This window comes from Artemia sp. Qi Xiang Cuo, chromosome 8 (genome assembly GCF_049724085.1).
Source record: "Artemia sp. Qi Xiang Cuo chromosome 8, ASM4972408v1, whole genome shotgun sequence".
Lineage (NCBI taxonomy): Eukaryota > Metazoa > Arthropoda > Branchiopoda > Anostraca > Artemiidae > Artemia > Artemia sp. Qi Xiang Cuo.
In genome coordinates this window covers 17,884,301-17,911,395 of record NC_142801.1, presented here as the reverse complement: position 1 = coordinate 17,911,395, position 27,095 = coordinate 17,884,301, and the positions used below count along the sequence as shown (strand labels likewise).

General features: G+C 35.2%; 2 protein-coding genes across 5 annotated transcripts in view; one reads left to right on the top strand and one right to left on the bottom strand.

Annotated features, from left to right (window-relative positions):
* Positions 1–27,095, top strand: part of LOC148949207 (uncharacterized) — a 196,043-nt gene that overhangs the window by 52,975 nt on the left and 115,973 nt on the right. For 2 of the 4 annotated variants that reach the window (XM_089093246.1, XM_089093247.1), the window contains exon 2: positions 3,964–4,068. In XM_089093246.1, coding sequence (XP_088949372.1) covers positions 4,057–4,068 — 12 coding nt within the window. In that variant the 5' untranslated portion in view covers positions 3,964–4,056. Of the gene's footprint in view, positions 1–3,963; positions 4,069–9,264; positions 9,322–17,211; positions 17,316–27,095 lie in introns of those variants that run through there. The other 2 variants (XM_089093245.1, XM_089093248.1) reach the window with 2 other exon arrangements.
* LOC148949208 (uncharacterized) overlaps positions 1–27,095 on the bottom strand; it is a 242,483-nt gene that overhangs the window by 212,951 nt on the left and 2,437 nt on the right. The gene's annotated exons all lie outside the window — the stretch shown is intronic.

The following is a 27,095-nucleotide window of genomic DNA, read 5'->3' as shown; positions in this document are numbered from 1 at the left end:
GGTAAAAAAAAAGAATTAAAATAGATAAAGCCAAATAGGGAAGAAGAAGAATTTTCAGGGTATTGGAATTTATGGAAGAATTCTGTTATCCAAAACTTCGAAACTCCAATTTGTAGAGCTTTCAAGGCGTCCTAAAAACGTATGCAAGAATGTAAAGCAAACGAGGAGCGTAAGTACTTAGAGCCTCAGGGACAACCCTCTCTCCTAAGTCCAAAATTATATTTCTCATAATTCCCGATACTATTTAGGTATTTCTTCTGTTTTTGTGTTTTCTTATTTACCCCCCCCCCCTCCCCTATCCTCGAAATGGATTTGCCTGGCGATAATTTTCGAGATACAAACCCTTGTTGAATCCAATGTATGCAGTGCATGCATGTTGTCGGAAATTTTCAACTCATCGTAAAATCTTAAGATATTAACTGTCAAACAGGGTCTTACCGCGCACAGTGGGGTGGAGTATCGGGGTACACCCCCATTTAATATTAAAAAAAAATCGAATATATTTGCATTTTTACTCAAGAAATCGCAAAGAATGTTTTTATTATCCCCCCCCCCCAAAAAAACGCAAGTTCCTGTGGCCCAAAAAAGAATTTAAAGGACCAACTTTGTTGATTTTCGTTTATTATCGTCTGTCGGATATCCATTTTGTCTCTTTTTGTTTTTTGGTTTTCATGCCATTGCGCCTGAAGGACATTTTGTAAAAAGTTGAGAATTTTTTTTTGCTATCACCTGTAAGTTATACCTAGAAGTAAGGAGGTCCCAGAAGGCATAAGAAAACGGTACTCTTCTATTAAACGGACTCTTTTGTATAGTGCTGGTTTGGTTAATGCTAATGAAATAAAAAAAAATAGGATGAATGTACAATAGTTTAGAAACAAATTTGAGTTATATATTTGCACATTATGGGGGTTTGGGGGCAAAGCATGCCATATATTAAATATGTAACCTAACCTAACCTAGGTACCTTCCCCCCCCCTCAACTCCAAAAACAACACTTTAAATACAGTTCTTGCCTTTGTTTATATCCCAGAACCTAACCTAACCTAGGTACCTTCCCCCCCCCCCCCTAAATCCCAAAAACAACAATTTAAATACAGTTCTTGCCTTTGTTTATATCCCAGAATGCATTGTAAACCTGTTTTCATCACGCGTCTCAGTCTATTTCGTGACTGGGCATTGCCGTATACATAAGAGTCCGTTTAATAGAAGAGTACCAAGAAAACTCTAAGATACTAACGAAGAGCTGTATCATATTTTGCTGTCATATGAACAACACAAAGAGGTTAACATAAGAATTGTAAAGACAGGTGACAAGCATAATTGGTCAAGGGGTTGGATTGTCACAGCTAAAACATCATGTACGAAATCATTATTTGTTATGGAGGGTCGAGTTGAGGTCCATCTCATAAGAAGATTCAAATGCCTTATCATTGTAACTCCTTGCTTGAAGCTGAAGACCATGGGTTGATATCTCTTCTTTTCGGAAAAAAAAGAAGAGAAAGCGTGCATAGTAAATATTCTCGAGATAGTGGTATCCCTGCATCTGTGTTATTCTTAAATATTCGATGTCCCAGCAGTCCAATAAATGCGCAATAAAACGCGGTGAAGGAATTTCTTGGTGCGTCAGATGGGCTACAGCTACAGTAAAGGTTTCAGCTAGTAGGCCCGTTCTTTTGCACTAAGATCTTACATCTAAGATCTCACATCTTTCTGCAAAGATTTCCGTTCTCTTAACTTGTCTCTGTCAAGATCTTACAGCTCACTGATGTTAGCAAAAAGGGGTAAGGACGCCATCTTTCTGCCATATAGAACAACGATGAGCGAACTTTAATGATATACTCGTCACTGTTCTTAGACCACTGATCAGAGCAGAATGATGAAAGGCGTTTGCAAAAGAACGCTATAAGATGTAAGATCTTAGTGCTAAGATTTCACTTTTAAGCATTCTTTGTCAAAAGATGTAAGATATTAGCACAAAGATGAGTAAAAGAACGGCCCTAGTTACTGAAGACTCGTTAGACTCCTACACCAATGTCAATGTTTTTCTGGAATCTTCCTCCTACTCGCCTTAGTAGCAGATAAATTTCCGTTCCCGTTATTGATTCTTGATTCGTCATTGAATCATTCCCGTTCAAATTTCCGTTCTCGTTATTTATTTCAAAGCGCTATTTTATAGGAAAAATAATTCCAAATTGTAGCTAAATATGAATGAGTAGGATATTCTTTTAGACTAAGGGCGCTAAGATATTTTGCTAAAAGAATCCGCACATTACTTCGTTTAATTTTCTTCTCTCGTTTTATTTTTCTTTATCAATCATATTTCTCTTTATTGTATCTTCTTTCACTAAAAGAGCTCAGTTACCAGAATTATAAATGTACAGCAGAATGGATTTCAAAAGGTTTGGAAGGAATTCGGCAAAACTTGCCTCCGCCTGTTTAACAAAGACACCGCCTCCTAATTTTAGGAGGCAGGGCCTGCCCAATGATGAATTAAAGAAGAGTAGTTCCCTATCCCCATCCTAGGTAAAGTTCAGATATTAATCTATATGTGAAGACTAAGTATGCTAAGCTTGAGATAAAAAATCACTTATTCATTTAAAAATTGTACTTGGATAGTATCTTGGTTTCTGCATGGCTGATAAGTTTGCAGTTTCCATCGAAAATTGCAGGAATTTAAACGCAAAAAGTGTTACATTTACATGCAACAGATCCGCTGTGAAATATGATTAATTGCCTGGGTGGTATGTTTGTGAGAAGCAAGTGTTAGTTATTGGCATTTCTAAGCAGTGGAAAATGAATAAGAAATGATAAACATAAATATTATTACTATGATTCTATTGCCTATATTACCAATTTACCATTGACGGGAAATACAGAAAATGAGTTTGTGTGTTTAGTAGAGAAAGGGATACGCACCGACAAGAATTATTAGAAGACCATAATATAGAGCAGTAGCTTATAGAAGGGAGCTTAGGAGGATCCAGTTTCAACCCTGAAGTCAATGTGGATATGCACACTTTCAGGCACAGCTGCAGTGGGGATTTGGGGCCAGGTTCCCACGGAATACTACTTTTATCTTAATTTCGGGGTACTTGTTATTCAAATTATTAAATCATTAGCCCCCCTACACGCTTTGATTAAATACAGTTTCCTGAATTAGACTCTCATCAATGAGTTGGACGCATTCAAAATGAAAGCCTACACACTTGCTTTAGAAAAACTTTCTAATGGATGAAAGAAATGGTTTACTGACGAGACACTTGCGAAGGATTAATTCAAGGAATGAAACCAAATGAAAATTTGGTTGAAAATATATATATATATATATATATATATATATATATATATATATATATATATATATATATATATATATATATATATATATATATATATATATATATATATATTATATATATATATATATATATATATATATATATATATATATATATATATATATATATATATATATAACAAGGCCGTATCCAAGGGGGGGGGAGTACCCGGTTTGACCCCCCCCCCCGAAATTTTTGACCGAGTCAAAAATAAGTCGAAAATTATTAAAACCTAGGTAAAAATCAGTAAAATTAGTCGAAAACTGAGTCAAAAATTAGTAGCCCCCCCCCAAAAAAAAAATCCTGGATCCGCCCTATATATATATATATATATATATATATATATATATATATATATATATATATATATATATATATATATATATATATATATATATATATATATATATATATATATATATATATATATATATATATATATATATATTATTAAATAGTTAATTTTGAATCTTAACCCTGTGCTGTGAAAATTAAAACATGTTTCTTACGAATTTCTATCCTACCCTGACGTCAAACTCGAAAGGCAATGAAGCAAGTCCAACCTTGATTCATATCTTTTTCATCAACCAGTTTAATTTAGTAAATGCCTTATACGTATTTTCAGGAAGTTGGCCATCATCACAGCTCAGGTAGATGCTCGACTTAAACTAGCAGTTTATCAAAGTTCAGATTTCGATCAAGATATGGAAATCAGTTCATGATTATAAAGGTAAACTGTTATCGATCACAATTCCTCAATCGTTTGGCTATAAGTACCTAATTTAGCATTTGATTCATTCATGCACAAGAATTAGTACTCTGGGAGGGAAGAATATAGATAGAATGAGAGGTTGCTCACTTTAAAAATCCTGTACACCTCATGGCGCGATCGATACATCGTGCGAGGAGTTGTAGTGCAGCTAAAATTGGAGGGAAGTTTGCCATACGTGGCAGAACAACTGACACTGGGAGATATACACCAGGAGACCGAGAGTGAGAAACTTTACGGATAGGATGCCAAAGTTAAGCTCTAAGTCAGGGGTCTCAATCATCCATAGAGCTTTTACATATGGGTCAGGGAAACTCAAGTGAATTGATTTTGATTGTATCTATGATCAGAGTCATGAATTCATGCTATTAGATTTTTCTATAACTGAATTAAGGGGGCTTTGGAACCTTAAGGATCCTTATAAGAGTCTCAGCATCGGCTAACCGTCTCAAAGACAAAAAATTCCATTAGGAAGTTTTTCCATTGCCACGGGGAACTCCCTAAGCAATTTTGGTAAAAATTGATTTAAGATCTTAAACGAGTCAAGTTTTCGAAAAGCTATAATAATAATAGCCTATGCATCCTGTGTCAGCAAGGTTTTCAATCAAGGTTGTTAGCACCACGGGGAACTCCCAAAATATTCAATAGCTCAAATGATACTTCCTTTGCTGATTGTCCCCTCTTCAACGCCTCGCTCTTTACGCTAAAGTTTTTTATTGTTAAAAAAATAGAGTTGTGAGAAAGCCAAACTTTAGCGTAAAGAGCGAGGCGTTGAGGAGGGGACAGCCCCTTTCATATACGGAAAAATTTATGTTCGTTTTAAGTTTTAACGTCGTTCCTTACTTTCAGTTAAAAACTTGTTTTTATTTTATTTTTGAACGTTTTTGAATTAATGCAGGTTTTGATTTTGGCTCACCGTACTTGAATAATTAAAAAAAAAATTTCATATTAATTTTACTTTTATTTGGTTAAATGGCTTTCTCGAAACTTGTTTAATTTTATTTACGAACATTTTTATTAGTAATAAATATTCGTACCTTACGAAATAACTCACGTAACGGACTTCTAGATTAATATGTTTTTAATACATTTATTAGGGGTTCATCCCCTTGTAAATACCGCACTCTTTATACTAAAGTTCGAATTATGTTCCAATTCTTTAAACATGACCTCTTAGTCACAAGGCCGTTAATTAGAATAAATAGCTCTTATGAAAGTACTAAAAAATCTTTGGGTTAAAGAGCGAGGTATTGACTAGGGGGTGAACCCAATCATATACGTAATATTTTCTGTTCGTTTTAAGTTGTGATATTGCTCCTTACTTTCAGTTGAAAAACTTGTTTGTTTTTCATTTATTTTCTGATTTTTTTTTTTAAATAATGCTGGGAAATCCGGCGCCCCCTTCATAGCAATGTCCCTTCTCCCATGAAAACTTCCTTCATGGAAAGATACTCCCACATAACCCCCGATCCACCCCCCTCCCCCCACTACCAGAAAAAAATCCCCCCTGAAATGTTAACATTGGGTAAAGTTCATAATTTTCAGCCCTCCCCCTGGGGACTTCGGGGGATTAAGTCATCCTAAAAGACATAGTTATCATTTGACCATGCTGAACAAAGTGGCTATCTCAAAATTTTGAGGGTTACTTAGGGAAAAAATGTGCGTTGGAGGGGGCCTAGTTGCTCTCCATTTTGTGTCACTTAAAAAGGGCTCTAGAAATTTTAATTTCCGTTCCAATGAACCCACCCACGATATTCTAGGACCACTAGGTCGATACGATCACCCCTGGGGAAAAAGAAACAAACAAATAAACACGCATCCGTGATCTTTCTTCTGGCAAAAAATGCAAAATTCCACTTTTTATAGATAGGAGCTTGAAACCGCTACAGTAGGGTTCTCTGATACGCTGAATATGATGGTGTGATTTTGATTAAGGTTCCATAACTTTTAGGGGGTATTTCCCCCTTTTTTTCGAAAATATGCCAAATTTTCTCAGGCGCGTAAATTTTGATGTATAGGACTAAACTTGATGAAACTTATATATTTGAAATCAGCATTAAAATTTGATTCTTATGATGTATCTGTTGGTATCAAAATCCCGTTTTCTAGAGTTTCGGTTGCCATTGAGCCAGGTCGCTCCTTACTTACAGTTCGTTAGCACGAACTGTTTGATAAATTTCAGATAATTGAGGAAAATCCGTAGATATACGAGAACAAACTAAAAAACTAGACTAGGAAACGTTTAGAGCAAGAGAGTTTGAATCAAACCAAATTTAAGCTCTCTCGAACAATTCAGCTAACTTTGCACAAATCCCAAAAGTAACAATAATCTTATCATCAGCAAAAGCAACAGGATCCAAAGAAAGAAATCTACGGTTATTGGAAGGGAAACGTGTTGGATAACCAAGACGACAATAACATAATGGATTTTTGTTGCACTGGTAAAATTTGGTCATTCACATAAATTAGAAACAGTACTGGCCCTAGAATTGATTTTTGAGTGCCACCATGATCAACTTAAAAGGTGAACGGAAAAGTGGATCGACATATATTATTCTACCGGACATGTAAGATTTTAATTAATGAAATACACTACCTCTTATGCCAACATGAGAAAGTTTAGAATCTTTCTGTGATTTAACGAACCAAAAGCTCTATGAAAATCCAGAATCAAAAGAGAGTTTAGTGCAGAATGAAGATGGTTCAACAGAAAAGCACAAGCATGCTCATTTGAAGGATTTATTTCAAAAGCGAATTGACAATCATGAAAATAGAGAATCCATACAAGCTTAAAAATTATTAAGGCGAGAAAGTATCACTTTTTCAAAAAAAATTGCTAAACACAGACAACAGAGATATTGGCCGATAGTTCACTGAATAAGGAAGGCTAGAAAGTCCATTTTGACATAGTTTGATTGTTATAGCGTATTGATGAGCCAAACAGCAAATTTCATGGATTGCCGTATATATTGTTTGAAGAAGTATTTTAAATTTTCAAGTTGAACATTTCGCGTCCTAAAGCGTACGAATATAAATTCCACCTTCTCTATTTTCAGTTTTAGATTCATTTTGTCATGGTATGGTAATTCGGCTTAGATTATTGTCCGTGTGCCATTGTAAAATTCCAAGTCAAACAGAATATTTTAAATGTAACGTAAAAAAAGAGTATAAAATTTAAAGTAAAAAATTCTTCACTGATAAAAAACTCTTTGTGTATTTATTGAACTGCCTTCAATTGAGTTCACTGGATTGACAAAATTTATAAGCATAATTGTTTTGCTCTATTGAAAGCAGTCTGGTAGATAAATACAATGACTATTTCTATCCGTGAACGGAATGATTCCAGCTTACTGCAGGATGGATTGCAGCTTATTGTAGCTGTTGAATAAGAAAACAATAATTGTGATAAAACGCAACAAACACTTTAGGATACAAATCTAATGATTAACAGAAAAATCTGTTAACGATTAACAGAAAAATCCCTAACAGAAACAATCCCTTATTTAACAGAAAAATAACAAAAATTTATTTAAAAACCACTCTTGAACAAAGGGATATATTTTCAAAGGGCTATGAAAGGTTACATTAGGTTAGACCTAGCAGCAAGAAAACTCCTTTAGTTATCTGACGTTTTGTCAGTTGGATGTACGTAATTGGTGAATTTCTTCAGCTATCCATAAACTACGTATTTTCAAATCATCTTACTAACATAGTGTAGTTGTCCCAAACCTATTTGGTCTACCCCCCTTCTTTCGAGTAAAAATTTTACTCATGGCCCAATGGAAATACAAAAAAAATAGTTGCAACAGCGATTAATTACTGTTTAAGTATTAATGTTTTTACCTTTTTCGTGAAATTTAGTTAAGAAAAGTATACGTTAGGAACATAGAAGTTTAAAAATGTAGACTATGAACTCAGAATAGAAAGTTAACATAAATCACTTTGAACATTCTAACTCATCTTATTGAAAGGAATGAACTTGTGTGAGCTGCTAAATATTTAGTAATCTCTTGCTCTATTTTCGTCAACAGCAACTTTAAATCAGCGCTAATCACTCATTCCAATGAATATTTAACGCAATATTAGCTATCACTATCAGGGGTCATCGCGTCCTCCACGAATCTCTCCAGCACACACCAAGGGACAGCAGCACCCGCTCTGGGAATCACGGGTATAGAAGAACAACTATCATAAGTAACTTTCCTTGAGATTAATCCCAGGGTTTCGATTTCAGGAAAGAATGAAGCCTTTTTTGATAAAAAGAGGTTTGAGCTACGAAAGAAATCTTTTTAGCCACTGTACCACTGAAATTGATTTACTTTGATGTGTTCTAGGCTACCCCCCCCCCCAGAAAATTCACTCTGTAGACAATTACCTCTGCAGACAATTAAAACAAATAAAAATATAAAAATAAATGCTGGAGGATTTTCTACATCATATAACCCTATTCTACCTATATTTTGAAACAGGTAGAATATTCCGAAGTCCCTTCTCACGAAAAGTTAAGCTGCTAAATTTTACACGTTCATTCATTTTATTTCTCAAAATTTCCCTTTGGCTGCCCAATTTTATATGTGGGGGGTTTTCCGGGGATAATTGTCTGCGGGGGAGGATTGTCTTGAGGATGTTTTCCGGAAGTGTCCGCGAACCGATTTTCGGAGAGTTGAATTTTTCGGGAGGAATTGTCCAGGGGAGGAGGAATTAGCCGGGCACCACTTTTATAGAATACTACTCATTTTTGGGCGAGGAGGGTCAAAACAAGAATCTCAATTCGGGTCATTTATAATTCCATTCACTGATCAGAACTGATCAGATAAATAGTTCCATGGCATTTGGAATCACATAAAAACATGACTTAGGCTAATACCCCGTAACTAGATCCATCGTGGTATGCACATTATTTAATCAGATTGCCTTTCTATTAAATTCTTCAGTCTTCATGCTACCTAGCATAGGGGGTTGATTCATTCTGTCTAGAGTGGAGACATTAATAACCCCTTATAATTCCTAGCCTGACTTTGATCGATTTTTTCTCAACAAGTTTATGCAATGTTATGTCAATGATGGGAAATTCTATATTGTTACGCTGGGGGTTATAACGGGGAGTTGTTAGCGATAGTAAAGGCAAGTCAACAATTCAGTTGATGCCAGAACGTACTTCAATAGTGTAGTCCAACAATGGTTCGAAAAGGATTAAGACATAATTTTCACCGGGTAAATAAGTTTAGCCTTTTATCAAATCAGGTCTTAATTCTTAGAATTACAGTTTTCAGTGTTCAATCATAAGCATGGGAATCGACTTATTGCATAACGTATGCATAGCATCTCGGGGAGAGAGCTTTAACCCTTACTCCGAGTGAAAATTTGAACTATTAGTTATAAGTATGTAATCTTCGCTAGGGCAACAGTGCATTTTGTGTCATGTCCCAGACTAAACATTATAACAACGAAATTCTTACTTCATTATGTTCAAACAACCTCGATTTGCTGGACTTTCAGTTTCGCTTCCAGTTTAATTGAGTCCCATTATCCCCTCTGCATAAACGCCTGGATATAGCCCTTGGCGAGACACCAAATTTGCTTATTTTGGTATAAGCCTAGAATCGCGGCTGTTGAAAAAAGAAATTTGTTAAGAAAATAATTCTTGGCCCACTTTATATTATGCAGAATAATTGTAGTTAACACGTTTTGACTATAATTCCGATAACCTTCCCCCCCCCCCCTAATCCTCAAATATGTAGCCCAGATTATATTTTCGACAGCTCCCGATGATTGCTGGTCCCCTGAGAAAATTCGCTAATGGGCCCTTTGTCTTTGTAACAGTCAGCCCACGCTGAGGCTCGCAAAATTATTTCAAGTTGCCATATCCCCTATCCGAACCAGAGCCGTTCCGAGTGGGACAACCAAGGCAGTTGCCACGGGCGCCGTGTCTCTGGGGGGGGGGGGGGCTGCGGGAATTGCTTATTTTGATCAAGTTGTTCACTTTGATTTTTCATGTCGGGAGGAAGGCGCTTAATTAATTTTTCCCTGCGCGCCACCTACCCTAGGAATGGCTTTGATCCGAACAAACGAGATTTTCAACCCATATATTGTTTCGAACAGTTATCTGAGGGTTTTCTATTATCCCTGCGTTTCGTCACCTTTTAATGAACCCTAGATGTATGGAATCTTAGAAGCACTGTATATAAATATAATAATATACAGTGCTTTGAAGTAAGAAATGCTCGCTTGCCTTGACGCATAAAAAAAAACAAAGTAAAATAGACATATCCTCTGGTAAATATCGCAGAGATTCTGATGTTTAACTTTAATGCTTCAAGTTAGGTTGTGACGTCTTCAGGAAAGCCTCTTCTACCGTTGAATGACGTCGTGCCATTGTTTTCAGACAGTGTTTGGCTGGGAGTTACCGACATTACCAATTATAAAAAAAATTATTCTAGTTTAAATGAACAAAAGTACAGTCTTGAGGCAAGACAAATTTAAGCTGCAAGTTCGTATTTTTTTCTTCTATCAAGTACGATCCAGGTAAACAAACAGGGAAGGAGATCCACCCTCTGACAAATAAAGTTCCAACAAAAAAAAAATAGATATTGATAATTTGATAACTTAGCCAAAATATGTTTAAAAAACACATATCATAGACTGAAACATTGTGTTGCACCACGAGGGGAAGGAGTGGCCGAAAATCTCATAAATATTAGGGGGGGGAAGACAGCAGTTATTTTTATATTTGATAATTTTTGATAAGTTAAGTTAAAACGTTTTTCTTAATAGTTGTTTATATTTGATAAGTTTAATAAGAAGTTCCATAAATTCTTAAAAGCTTAGTGGTTTAAAAATTGCTAATATTTCGTTGCAGAAGACTAGAAAATTTAGGGTTTCTAAGAGGCATATTTTCTCTTATGTTTACAACTTTAAAACGTATTTAAGCAATTACGGTTAAGCAAATTTTCGAGTAACAGATGAATGTCATATGCCAGGGGAGGCGGAAAAAAACGCCGGACCCTGGTGCAAGAACAAGAACGAACAATAATTTTTTGCCATGAGCCAATCATTTTTTTAAATTCTACTGTCAAGAATTGTAATTTTTCTTTATCCCGTTTTTTTCATTATCGTCTCAAATCGAAAACTTTGGATGCTGGGGTGGGGTACTTGAAAGCTTTGGAGCTGACTGCGCCTATGTCTGTAAGCTTAAACCCACAATTTTAGTCAAAATAAACAAGGGTTTAATCAAATCTGAGTCATTTTAAAGTTTTTATACTAAACTATTCTTACTTACCTACTTCGCCTGTCACTCCGGTATAGGAAAGTTCAGAAAAGAAATCTGTATTAACTCAGGTGCCATGCCTAGACTTACCCCCCCCCCCCCCAAGACCGCACACGTCGTCATGAATTTCGAACTCGAGAAAATAATAGATTACAGAAAAGGAAGGGATAGAAAAAAAGGGAATATAGTTTCTTTGATTTTGAGACGGGGACATTTTATGAGATCAAAAGACAGGCACATAGGCAGCAATTGAATTTGGAGTGAGAAGTGAAACAAATTAGAAAGAACAAAAAATGGTGAACAGTGGGGAAAAGGAAAAAAAATTGTGGGTCAAACCGGATTTTTTTTTAGATTTCCTCACCCCCTCACCCCCAACATCTCGAAATGTTGAATATATGAAAGTCCTTTAGGGAGTCGGGCTCCACCTCGTGTTAGTGCTTGCTGAAAGATTACAACGAATGATTTTAAAGAAGTTGTGATGCACCCCCTCTTCAAGAGGGTTTGCACTGTTTCCTAGAAATGCAAAATATATTTGCATCACTACGGTGTTTCAAATTGATGGCTGAATGTTCTATAATATGGTCTATTGTATGAAATCAATGTTCTATCGTATTCAATGTTCAGCCTACTGTGTAAGAAATATCACAACATTGCGTTTCCGACTATTCTTCATTGACTAGGACTGTCAATTCATGGCAAATCAATAACTAAACACGCCTCAAAGGGCGTTGTGAGAATAACAGCTAATTAGCATACACCGGGGATCTACACCAGACCCCTTTCATAAATATTCTGGAATACCAGATTTGTTTGTAACTCTTTGAGCAATGACAAGACATAAACTAGGCCCTGTGAACTTGCATCAAGCTCAGGGTGACAGGGCAAATAAATCAGCACTGTGAATCTTCAACTTTTGATCCCATCAGCCTCTTGTTGACAAGTTTATTCATGAATTGTAAGAGTTATTGTTTAATAACCAATGCAATATAATATTTAAATTACGTTTTGTTTCAAATTCCTTATGAAATAGTCTAATGCAGTGGTTCTCAAACTGTGGTACGCGTACCCCTTGGGGATATGCAAAAATTGTTGGGGGTTACGCGGCTGGCCAAAAAAAACAAACAAAAAAAACCATAACTCTAGGACTGGCAATTTTATTCATATTTTAGGTAATGGTGTATTAAAGCATAGCATACATTAAATACGTAACCTAACCTAACCTGGGTACCCCCCCCCTAAACCCCAAAAAACAACAGTTTAAATATCGTATACGCAATAAAAACCAAGCTATCATTGTATTACTCTATAGCGGTTAACCCGTCAAAAACGGGTTTTTCGTGACTGGTTTCCTTGTAAAGGCCATATATAGTGCAAGAGTACCTAGTTTAGAAATAAATTCGGGCTGTATATTGGAACATTAGGGGGGGGGGGTTAAAGCATAGCCTTTATTAAATACGTAATATAACCTACCCTAACCTAGGGACCTTTCTCCCTCCTAAACCCCAAAAAACAATCGTTTAAATATTGAGAAACCACGCTTTGCCATCAATTTATCTAACAAATCACCCGTTGTCTGCTATTGAAATAGCAGTTTGATGGGTTTCGTCCCTCTTCTTTAATATAGTATATAGCGATGCCCGCATAATGTATCAGTAGGCCTACCATATTTTAGCTATAGTTTACTTAGTACCTGTAACTGAGAAGGGGTACCTAAAATGTATTGTGGGTAAAAAGGGGTACAGCGTCTAAATAAGTTTGAGAACCACTAAACTAATGGACCGTAAAAATGCACGTATAAGGCTATTTATCCTAAGAAACTAAAAAAAAATATTTATCCGACTCGTAAGTTGGTTTTCCGAATGCAGGTAAAAAATATTACCCCCCCCCCGCCTCCCCCGAAAAAATACTATAAAAATTTCATAGTAAAAAAAAAGATTTAAACTATAAAGAGTAAACAAGTAACAAATATTTTGCGAACAAAATAAATGTTAAAATAGATAGTAAGAACATTTTTTTAGTTCTGCGACAGAGTTGTAACGACAATAGCGGAATACAGCTACATTTTCTGAACAACTTTTACCCTTATTAGGCGTGCAACGTGTGTCGTTCTATTAGCTGTAGGTTATAGACCATATTTCATTATCACAAGAAAAGAAACACAGTTGTGTTACTGAACAATTATTATGCAGTTACTTAAATGAATTAACTTATGTTATTCAGAATAAATATTACCATGGGCAAAGGAAAAGCAAAAAAGAGGTTGTTTCTACATGTGTTAAGAGATTGTTTCTAGACCCGAAAGAGACTGTTTCTAGACCAACAAAGTTATGGATATTTTAAAATGGTGAAAAGTTGGGGTACTGATGCATTATACGGACACTTCTATATACTGCTAAAGAAGTCAAGTTTGGTTAATGCTAATGAAATAAAATAGGATGGATATATAGAAGTTTATAAACAAATTTGGGCTATATATTTGCACACTAGGGGGGGGGGGGTTAAAGCATACCATATAATAAATACATAACCTAAACTAACCAGAGACAGATACCCGGTTACAATGGCTTATGAATGAAATTACAAGAATTCCATAAATGGCAAATCCTAAATCGTAATTTTAACATTCATATTAGATCCCCCATCCCGCCCAATTCCACTGTAACAACCGTTTTAGTACCGGGTATCTGTCCCGGTATCTGTAGCATCTCCTGTTTGACATTCCATAAACAGTATATAAAAGTGTCCGTATAATGCACTAGTACCAAAATTGGTACATACCTTATGTGCAGTTATCAAAGACGTATATAGAATTTTTGTTCGGAGGGGCTGTGGCATTTTTTGGAATCGGATCGGATAAAAATTTTGGTATTTAAACCTCCTACCCACCACCCCCTGGATATGGCCTTGACAGTTATAATTACAGCCAGGACTTGCAGTATTAAGCAACGCATTTCTTCAAACACAAACCTGTGAGTGAAATAGCAAATGAAGATCAATCTGAATACATTGTTATATATTATTTAAATTGCAGAAAACAAAATGGTACTTATCTGTTAACCAGTACACACTTGGTAATTTGGATCTATAAAATCAGACAATATTTATTGCTGTTTGTATACGGAGACAATTAGCTTCGGCTCAGTTGAAAACTATATTGTAGCTATATTTTAATATATATATTTAGTTGGTATTTTGTTTAGGTTAGGTTACGTTATGCATACAGCCCCGCTTTACTTAACCCCCACCCCCCTAGTTTGCAAATATATAGCCCAAATTGCCCCCCCCCCCCGAGCGTAGTCTAAAGTAGTGTAATTTACTTTTTTAACTCAAGTTTGCGTTAATTAAACTTGCTCATAACGCAAGTTTATTGGATTAACCTATTTTGCCCCCCCCCCCTAAAATTTTTTTACCGGACCAACCTATTTTGTGCCCCCTCCCTAAAAAATCCTGGATCCGCCCCTGCGTTTCAGTTGCATCAACCCCGTACCAGTGGCGTATCCAGGATTTTTTTGGGGGGAGGTGCAAAATAGGTTGATAAAAAAATTTAGGGGGGGGGGCAAAATAGGTTTATCCGATAAACTTGCGTTATGAGCAAGTTTAATTAACGCAAACTTGAATTAATTAAGTAAATTACACTACTTTAGACAACGCTTGGGGAGCGCCCCCATGCCCCCCCCCCCCGGATCCGCCACTGCCCCGTACCGGTTGATCCAAATTCTCGAGTGTGTACTGGCTGTCAGATAATCACCAACAAAATAAACTCTTAAGGGGATTTGTTACCCAACACAGCAACGCTAGATCCAGGGAGTGTCGATTGATGGTATCAGGGGGTGTCAAAACCCATTTTCTGGCATTTTCTTTGAAAAATTGAAAACAATAAAATCCCTCCCTAGATTTTGATAAATTGTATTTTGCTTCCCCCATTTTTTGGTGAATTGGTGCCCCTGGTTACGTCTATTGGCTTTTCTACAGCTCTTAGCATTGATACCCACGGAGAAACATTTACAGGTAATTTGAAACTTGCTTTCATAAATTACTCTAAATATTTTTTTATGACTTCACAAATAAAATGAATAATTGCCAGAATCAAAGAAATGCCGTTGTTTGCTAGAATAGTTCAGCGTCACATTGAAGATATGGCCAATAAATTGATGAACAGGTCAAAAATGATTTGTTATCTAGTGACGTAATTAGTGTTGTAGTTGATGATGGAAGTACATTTCATTTCAAAAGTACAAACATCCCTTTAATATTCGTATTCCAGCTAATTTTTGACCCCAGGCCATATAAGGTTGCCGACTCCTCCGCTAGAGGATCCAGTTTCACAACTTATCTCAACACTGTTGTCAGTGTCAGCCGACAGAAACAGATCCAGCAATGCGTTTTAAAATTTATTTTTATTTCGATTATATTTCGCAGAAAGGTACCTTTAGTTTCAAAGAAATGTTTATCAGCTTAAAGTCACTGATGACCTTAAATAACCGGCTCCATTTAACAATTCTTCAGAAAAATAAACAAATGGGAAACGGCTCAAATCAACAAATTTAGTTTCTTTTCTGAACCTTTGCAGTCTATTTGTTTCTTATCATAGATAGCATTGGCGTTGATCCACGAATACGATAAGTTTTTCAAAAAGAAAGTCAATTTTAACGCTGTTTGGCTAATACAGTGTATACTAATGAGCCCAATGAGTTCATAAGCGTTCAGAGCAGACATGTACGGTACGAAGACAAGCCTTGAATGACTAGTGGTCTCTTAGCGAAAAAATTTCACATTGTTCAAGTCGCTTTCAAAATGAAATACACCCTTCCGTACACGAAGACATGGAAGTGGATATCTTTCAGTTGATACATAACTGATCGACAGTTCGACATCTGATCGAAAGTTCGACAATTCTCTATTTTTCCTAACATACTTATTGCCTGTGCTGTCCTAAGCCAGAATCGTTTTTGCGGACCTGTGTATATTGAGTTGGAATTTGCCGTTCATGTGTAAACTCCGAATCATTTTTTCAGCCGAAAACATTTAAAGTTGGAAGTAAAATACGTTGAGAAGCTTGATTCCGTTCGAAGAATGATATATTTAGTATAGGAAGATCCAGGGGCGGATCCAGGAATTTTTTTTTTTTGGGGGGGGGCAAAATAGGTTGATCCGATAAAAAAAATTTAGGGGGCGGGGGTGCAAAATAGGTTGATCCGATAAACTTGCGTTACAAGCAAGTTTAATTAATGCTTGGGTTAATTAAGTAAATTACACTACTTTAGAGTACGCTGGGGGGAGGGGGGGGCCTCGTCCCCTGGATCCACCACTGGGAAGATCTTCAAAAATTTCCAAATATATGATATTCCAAGCAAGGCTATATACAGAATTTTGTTCGGGGGGGGGGTTCAAAAATTTTAAAAATCCATAAAAAATATGTTTATGTGCATTTTTGTTACGTCTTTTGCGTCCGACATTTTTTTTTGGGGGGGGGGGTGGGCTCAAACCACGTAGCCCCCCCTGGTTACAGCTTTGTTTCCAAGTTCTGAGGCTTCTCTTCGTACCCCAATTGTCTGATTTCAAAAAGGGGAGTCAGCGCTACCTCAATAAAAGTTGACAAATTCACTATTTCCGGGGATAATGTTTTTACCAAGGTCATCATTGCCACCAGTTCTATTAAGTGCTAGGAACAGATACAAATTGTTTACAAACAAGCTAGGTGACGCCTTTCAAGTCAAGCTCATTTAGTCATGGTATTGAAAGTGACACGTTCCAATATGTATCAAAAGGGCCGTCGGATTTCCGGCTTTTTCCGAATTTAAGGCAGATGTTCTAAGAAGGCACTGTATCGCCTTCTAACTTAATAGAACGAGTGATCTATCTCAGAGCTAATGATTTTGAATTTATTTGTTTTGCTGTTACTAAGTCTGTGATTACCTAGCTCCCTGGCTCTATTTTCAAGGTTGGTGTCTTATTTTTATCAACTATTAATAATGACAAAGTAAGGGGCTTCTGTGGGCCCAGAGTCCCCTTTCAAGCACAAAAAGCTGTAGAGAAATGTCATATTTTCTTTGTAAAACTCTTGTTTTTGGACTAAGTCCACAAAATATCCTGTGCATATGGGTATAGGACACAACCCTGCTTAACTCCTAATTTCACACCGAATCAACTATTAACTTCACTTCCTACCTCAATCGCGGCAATATTTTTCTCGTGCTTTCGCACTGATAACTTTAATGTACTTCTATGGAATACCAAAGAAGAATAGGACCTTCACTAAAGCTGTTCTATCAGTTGTATAAAGTACCTGATTATAATCTGTAAAACTGAGAACTAAACGGGATTGATGATTTGAACAATTCCGAATTCACAATCCTCGGTGTCTTATTTTTGACTTCATAACCATATTTGACCATAAATATATTTGACCATAAATATATTTGACCATAAATATAAATATATTTGACATAAATATATTTTGACCATAAATATATTTGACCATAAATATAAATATATTTGACATAAATATATTTTGACCATAAATATATTTTGACTGTCAATATATTTGACCATAAATATAAAGATATTTGACATAAATATATTTTGACCATAAATATATTTTGACCGTAAATATATTTGACCACAAATATAAATATATTTGACATAAATATATTTTGACCCTAAATATATTTGACCATAAATATGAATATATTTGACATAAATATATTTTGACCATAAATTTATTTGACCATAAATATAAATATATTTGACATAAATATATTTTGACCATAAATACATTTTGACCGTAAATATATTTGACCATAAATATAAAAATATTTGACATAAATATATTTTGACCATAAATATATTTTGACCATAAATATATTTGACCATAAATATAATATATTTGACATAAATATAAATATATTTGACCGTAAATATAAATATATTTGACATAAATACATTTTGACCATATATATGTTTGACCATAAATATAAATATATTTGACATAAATATATTTTGACCATAAATATAAAAATATTTGACATAAATATATTTTGACCATAAATATATTTTGACCATAAATATATTTGACCATAAATATAATATATTTGACATAAATATATTTGACCATAAATATAAATATATTTGACCGTAAATATAAATATATTTGACATAAATATATTTTGACCATAAATATGTTTGACCATAGATATAAATATATTTGACATAAATATATTTTGACCATAAATATATTTGACCGTATTTAAAAAACTCATCTACCACCAATCGCCACTTGAGGTCTTATAATTTTTTGATCTTTTGACCGTCTCTAAATTCTTCTCTAGTCTTTCCTCACTTCCAGTTTGTCGAATTAAAAAAAAAAAATCTATCATTTCCTACAATTTTATTACGGTGTAACGTTTTCTCAGAGCATTCTTTCCGTATCTCCTTAACACTTGCCTTATCAATAATTATGGTCCCGTTCCTATCTTTGACTGGTTCAAGTTTGGAGCAACTGCTCCCTCTCAATTTTTCAACATGCCCAATCTGGCTGTTGTGCCGTCTAGCCGTATCTTCTTTATGTTTGGCAGTTTTATCGATAATCTCCTTAATTCTTCCATCCCCCTTAATTTGTGGTTGCACTTCTCCTTAATTTTTTACTTCAATGCCTTCCCTCCATCCCTTTGAAATGGACGATGAATCTGTCAGATTTTAAATATATAAGTTTCATCAAGTTTACGTGCCTGAGAAAATTTCCCTTATTTTCGCAAAAAGGGGGAAATACCCCCTAAAATTCATAGAACTTTAATGAAAATCACACCATTAGATTCAACATATCAGAGAACGCTAGTAAAGGAGTTTCAAGCTTCTATCTGCAAAAATGTGGAATTTTTGTATTGTTTTGCCAGAAGAAAAATCACAGATCCGTGTTTATTTTTATTTTATTATTTTTGTTTTCCCAGGGGTGATCGTATCGACCCAGTAGTCCTAGAATATCGCGGCAGGGCTCATTCGAACGGAAATCAAAAGTTCAAGGGCCCTTTTTAAGTGACAAAAAATTGTGGGCAATTAGGCCCCCTCCCACTCTCATTTTTTCCCGAGGTCACCCGATCAAAATTTTGAGATAGCCATTTTCTTCAGCATGGTCGAAAAATAAAATAACTATGTCTTTCAGGATGACTTAATCCCCCACGGTCCCCGGGGGAGGGTCTGCAAGTTATAAACTTTGCCCAATGTTTACATATAGGCTAGTATTGGTTATTGGGAAGTATAAAGAAGTTTTCAGGGGGGATTTTTTGTGGTAGTTGGGGGGGGGGCTACGTGGGAGGATCTTTCTGTGAAGGAAGTTTTCATGGGGGAAAAGACATTGCTATGAATGAGGCGCCTGATTTCCCAGCATTATTTAAAAAACACTCAGAAATTAAATAAAAAAACAAAAATTTTTTGAGTAAAGAGCAACATCAAAACTTAAAACGAGCAGAAATTATTACGTATATAATTAGGTTCATCCCCTAGTCATTACCTCGCTCTTTACGCTATTTTTTTGTACTTTCATTAGAGCTATTTATTCTATTTAACGGCCTTTGCGATTAACAAAATTTGAACTTTAGCGTAAAGAGCGAGGTATTAATTAGGGAGCGAACTCTCTAATATACGTAATAGAAACATACGAATATAGGAGTTCGTTACGTAAGTTAATTCGTAAGTTACGTCAGAACAAAATTTCGAGAAAGCCATTTAGCCAAAAAAAAAGTAAAATTAATGTGCAAATTTCGTTTTAATTATTCACGTGCGGTGAGCCTAAATCAAAGCTGCATTAATTTAGAAAGGTTCAGAAATTAAATAAAATTACAAGTTTTTTTTAACTGAAAGTAAGGAGCGACATTAAAAAGTTAAAACGAACAGAAATTATTCCCTATTTGAAAGGGGCTGTCACCTCCTTAACGCCACGCTCTTTACGCTAAAGTTTGACTCTGTCTCACAACTTTATTTTTTAAAACAAAAAAAAAAATTTACCGTAAAGAGCGAGACGTTGAGGAGGGGACAGCCCCTTTCATATACAGAACGGTTTCTGTTCGTTTTAAGTTTTAATGTCGCTCCATACTTTCAGTTAAAAATACTTGTTTTTTTTATTTAATAGTATACAAAAAAAAACATACTAAAAATTTATTCACATTGCTCTTCCGTCTATTTACTGCATCTTCTCAAGGAAGGGGTTGCAAGCTTTTCGGAATTCTCTTTTTTTTCAAAATGATTTTCCGATTGTTTTTTTCTTTTCGCTTAAATCAAGATCCTATATTTTTCCTGATACTAGCGTTACCAAATTCTAGGCTACTGGCCAAAGTCAAGCAGTTTGTAAAATAGTAATAAGCCAATTAAACTTCTGAAAATTTAACTGGATCTTTCGTAAATTCTCTGAATGGAATTTTAATGTAATTATGGGTTTGATTCAATTTTTAGCAGTTAGATCTAATTTAAAAGTCAGTATTTGAATTCCTTAGTTTAAGAGCTTTACCGTTTTGCTTTCAATAAAATGCTGTTACTGCAAGGTTTAAAAAAAGAAAGAGGAAAAAAAATCATTAGAGTCAAAATATCACAAAAGTGAAAATCAATTTTGAATTTGATTTAACTAATTAAATTAATTGCAGTTAGGTTATATGTTAAATTAAGATACACAATTGTTTTTTAGATGGGATTGAGGGAGAGCTTGGGAGCCCCCTCCCAACCACTGGCGCCGCCAATTTACGAAGATTTAGGGAGGGGACTTGTGGTTTAAAAGTAGGATGAAAAGTATTCTTTTTCAAAATCAAGGGAACAGTCACCCTCATCTCCAAGGTTGTATCCAGGGGGATTTCGGGGATTCCCTCATCCAGAAATTTTATTCAGCTCCTAAAAACGTGAAAAAACATGCATATAAATCACTTTTGATGCGTTTATAAAAATTTTTGTCCCCCCTCCCCTCTTCCCCGAAAAAACGAAAAAAAAATCATGGATACGCCCTTGCTCGTGTCCTCCCCCAATAGGTGTTAATTTGTCCTGCCCTTAGTATAATATAATTTTGTAAATTTCAAAAAAGGAAGTATTGATTGGTCTTTACCTCACACTAAACAAAGACACATAAGCTTGAATAGTTGCATTGCCTGTATTTTCTTAAAATTTAAGAAAAATAGAAAGCACTATGTTTTTCGCATATACGGTCAAAAATATGTAAATTTTGTGATGCTCGTAAAATCTGACATTTTCTGGTGAAAAATAGGATTGAATCCTTGTTCCTCCTTCAATATTTTCAAATGTTCCGCAGGCTTGGCCCCTCTCTCCCTGAGCAATTTCTACGATGAGCCATCAAACAGAATAATAAAATGTCAATTTTTAGTAATCAAGTTATTAACTTGAAGTAAAGTTACCTTTGACAGTTTTTTTTAAGAATTGGGCCACAAAACCATAACAGAAAACATTTCTCCACTAAATTCCCTCACAACTAAAATACATCACTGCCGCATACTTGTGTTCATACCCTGATGCACATCAGCGTGTTTTGGACTATTTCCCTCCTCTGAAAATACATCTGGCATTTATAGACTTCTTAAAAAAGTATTTGTGTATAAACTATAACAACATCATTTAACATCACATCAACATCAACAACATCAACGTACATTGAAATTTCCTTCTAGTTTGCAGCTAATAATATTAATGACCAGGTCTTGAACAAAACACAATAGAGTCAGCAAATATATAGGTCGAAAAATAAATCGTATTTTTTGGACCTTTGCCAACAACTTTTAATCTTGAAGTCTGCTTGAAGTCTGTAACGATTTAAAAAAAGTCTTTGAAAGCGCATAAACTTCAAAACAAAAGCATATTAAGAATAAGTTTTCTGCAGCATTTTGTTGAAAAGAGTGGGAGATAGTGTGTTTCAATTCAAGGTAAAAAAAAAAAAAATGTTGGGTTGGTCTTATTCGAGGACGACCCCACGCTTTTATTTTTCCATTTAGCCTTAACAGTTTTTTCAGTTAGCAGGAGTTTCCCAACCTCTTTAGACTGACTGCTGATGGCATTTAGCTATACTTCACCACATATCTCCACATATCTCCCTGTGAAACTTGCTCGTAGTAGTAATAGTCCAGTGCCTTGGCGATACTTGTGGCGTCGATTCACGAAAATTGGGTAGGGGGGAATATTTTTCAAAATGTGGGGGGAGGACAAGTTTGTCGGGTTTTTTTCAATTTCTTCGATGGAAATACCAAAAAGGACAATTGCAGTAAAAATACTCTCAAAAAAGTATTCTTAAAATCTGGGGGGGGGGATGTTAGGGGGCACATACCTTCCCCGACACCCAACTGGCGCAGCTGTAGACGACAGTTATAAGAAGGAAAAAAAAAACACAGCGTATACTCTTTTGAAAGGATCGCAGAGAAATGGTTTTGCCCCTTCATATACTCAAAATTTGAATTTGCCTGTACAAACAAAACTATCTCTGAAAGTTTTACCTCTATCCTCCAGCCATGAAACAAAGCAAAGTAGATTTAGGTTAACCTAAACTTTTAATTTCTGAAATACGTATTTCCGAAGAAACAATGTCTCCTCTTAATTTAATTCTTTATCAATCTACACACTTGAAATAGTCTAATATTGATTTTTACTCCACTAATGCAATTTTTTCTCCAAACGGAATATATCTTCAGTGTTTTAATTTTTACCGACAGAAAAAAGCGTAGCACGAAACTCGAACCCTTTACCATGGGATTGGGAATCTGATGATCTACCTACTAAGCTAGCCGGGCTTGTTTGGTATACCAATATATATATATATATATATATATATATATATATATATATATATATATATATATATATATATATATATATATATATATATATATATATATATATATATATATATATATATATATATATATATATATATATATATATATATATATATATATATATATATATATATATATATATATATATATATATATATATATATATATATAGGTTTGTATATATATGTTATAAGGTTTCCTATTCATGAGATTCCTGTAGTGTTGCGAACACAAACCAATTATATATAGGAATAATGGCGACGTTAAAATTGTACTACCATTTATGTTTTTCTGATAAGAACCAGTGACTGTTCTTGATATTCGAAAATTGTGCTTTGATTCTAGCAACTCTGTAAACAATTTTCTATGACATTTCCTTTTTCTTTGCTAACCCTTTCAATATTTTCTTGGGAAAAATAACGTTTTCCATTTGTCAAGGTCTATTGACAAAAATAAATAAGACTCTGGCATTTCTTTTCTGACATTTCTTTTTGAGAAGGTCATTTCGAAAGACTTTTTTCACTTCAATAAGAGACAATTTTCTTATTTGATGATGTGTCAAAATCTAAGAAATGCAGATGGTTATGAAATATGTAAGAGAAGGATTTACTTTGATCTTTTTGGATCTTGTTTTCTTACACGAGTTCCCACTCGATGTAAATTCTGTGGGTGGTCCGCGATTATGTGGGAACAATACAGTCATGGACGGATATAGACCTGGTGGATCCCGGGGCAAGAATGACATTTAGATACCCCACTCCCCAGTCAGCAACATCCATTATAAATATCAAACTATACTCATTTTATTTTTCTAATTATATTTATTTATTGTATATTTATTTAATTGTTCACTGTTGGTGATATATTTTTATGTAAATCATAATATGTAGAGTAAGGTTTAAGAATAACTCTACGTAGCAACATTTTATTGTTGAAACAGTGCACATACAATTAAATTATATGCAATCCTTCTGATCCTGTACACTAAAACCTAACTTTACGTGCTCAAATTTTGTTTGATCATATCAAAAAGTGCCTTACGAGTCGGCACCCCTACGAACTAGTGCTTGGGGTAGGCTTTCCCCCTAGCCCCCGCCCCTATATCCGTCCCTGATTATAGTGTGAAAAAAGTGCAACTGCGTTCCTCTTATTCGGAATGAAAGAAGATGTGAAGATAGAATGCTACTGAGCAGGCATGTATGTCCGGGGTGGAAACTTCAAGACCAAGCTTCTCCTATAATCTAAAATTCTTCACGATTATGTCATAATTTGTATATAGATACTTTGTATATAGATACTATAATTTCACATATCTTTCGCGTTCTCTAAACCCCATCCGCTTGAAATAAATTATTGCTTATGTATTTGCTACTTATGAACAAGGAATTTGTTTAGATGGCATTAGCAACAACTTCCTCTTGTTGTTTAGACCTATTGATTATTTGCTAGTTGTATTTGCCCTTTTATTTTATCTTGAAAGGAGTATTTACCCTCCCAGTAGGTAAATACACTCATATTAATTAATCTAGAGTGCATTCCATGTTCGCTAAAAAGTTACGAAAAACTAACTTTTTCGTTCCATCCATCGTTTTCGTAACAACTGGAACGTCAGAAAAGCAACGTTAAATTTATTTTTGAAATAGCTTTTTACTAAAGATAATTAAGAGGCATCTTTAGTGAAGCAGATCTGCATCATTATCATCATTGGTAATGCTATGAGATTGACACATACCAAATATAATATTAGAGTGAAAGAAATAAATCGATGAAGATTATTCCCTTAGTTATTCACGACCTTTTTCGGTGGATGTCAACTTCAAGTAACTCCTGTAGTATCTGATACGTTGTAATTATCGGAAGGTATTTACGTAAATCTAGCGAAAGATACCTACAATGGGAATTATGTATAAACTTTGAGTATGACTTTGTCGATATAGTTGTGTGGGATAAAAATTACTAGAAACTATCATTTTGTGTGGAATTACACTGGACTTTAGAGTCCCTACCGGTGGTGCTGACCTTCATCACAAGGCCCTTCAGCCAGGAAGTGCAATGGAGGGCTGGAGGCCAGCCATCCTGTGCTTTTGCACACCCTTCCTGTTCACCTTCCCAGATTTCTACAGATTCCCATTTAGAGCTGGTTCGGAATCTGGCTGGGCTTACAGAGTCACGACACTGAACCCCTTTACAAATCAAATAACCAGCAGCACTAGGATTCGAAACCCTGTCCTCACGGACAAAAGATTTCAAGTCTAGCGTGCCAACCACTCGGCTAGGACGGTAGGTTGACGACTGCTTCAGTAGACTTTTCAATTTAGAGACGGTATGGATATTCCTGCTTGTTTCTTTTCTGCTGTATGAGATTATGATCTCCGACAGTAGTTGTATTTTTAGTCCAACTATTTTTGTGGTGAAGGAGCTTGTTATTGCAGCATTATCCAGAGTTAAGTTGAAAAGATCATAATTTTCTTTATGGGATATTCCTTGCAAGGGCGGATCCAGATTTTTTTTCGGGGGGGGGGGTTTAAAATAGGTTGATCCGATAAACTTGCGTTAGCAAGTTTATTTAACGCAAACTTGCGTTAATTAAGTAAATTACACTACTTTAGACTACGTTAGGAGGCCCCTCCCCTGGATCCGCCACTGATTCCTTGCTATTAATTGCTCGTGATATTTCAAAAAACTGGTGATTCCCGCTTTGTATAACATCTTGACTGTGGCAATTAAAAGGGTTTTACATTACTGGACATACATTTTACAGAATAAATTTTGCAAAAAAAAGAAAGAAAATACGTGTTTTTGAGATTTTTGACTTTGTACAAAAATTATTAGTTTCTACAAAGAAGATTTATTAGGCATAGAAGATACGGCAAAACGAGTTTGATGTCAGAAGCTGAATTTTTCTCACTATACCCATGAGTGAGAAAAGGGGATAAGACGTATTTCGAATAAACAGAAAGTTCTAAGTGTCTTTGGAATCCAATTCCACCATTACTATTACTAACTAGAGAATTTCTGCTAGACTAAAAAATTTGTAACTAGAGAATAGGCCCTACTCCTAGAGAATATTTAGTTAATAATTAAGTTTTCCCCGTTTTTTTTGGAGTGATGTCTCTGGATTGGGATGGACGTTTAATTGATTTGGTGGAATCATGCGCTACTCCACTGCCTAGCTTGTGGTTTTGGGGGATTGTTAAGGTTGGCGACTCGATTTTGGATGTTGTTCATATCTTTTGTTGGTATTTCTTTCTCTCCTGTTCCTTCCTGGCCGTGGAGCCTTACGGGGGAGATTATGTTGTTGCTGATTTTTGTTGTAAATTTATTGAGTAATAAAAGAACTCAGATCTAAAAACAAAACTCAACAACCTATTGCAGCTCCATCAGCCCAACACAGTTGCTTACGCTCTCGCTCCACCTCAACTCATTCAAAGCTTCACTCATCACCTCTCCCAATAAGTTTTTCTCTAAATGCTTTCTTATGCCTACTCCCCCTCTTATTCTGGGACGACCTGCCTCGTTTTGCACAAGATTGAAGGCCGAAAAATAAAATTTTAGGCAATCTATCATCCGTAAAACGTGGCCCAACCATCTTAAACTTTCTTTCATTGTGGCCCTAGAGAATGGGATTATGCCACATTTTCGTGCGTCTGATTGTTTGACATACTGTCAGTCAAACGAGAACCGATCGATCAAGCTTAAGGATGTAGACTTAAAATTTTAGTTTGACAACAATGTCACATAACACCTTTTGAATTACTTTAACCACTTTCTTAAGAGATAGATTCAACTAAAAACAATTGACATGTAGTATGAGGAGGGTCATCATAACTTTTTTATGATTTTGTTCTCTTTTTTTCACCCAGCCAAATTATGTAAAATAATTCCGGTTTTAATATATATATATATAT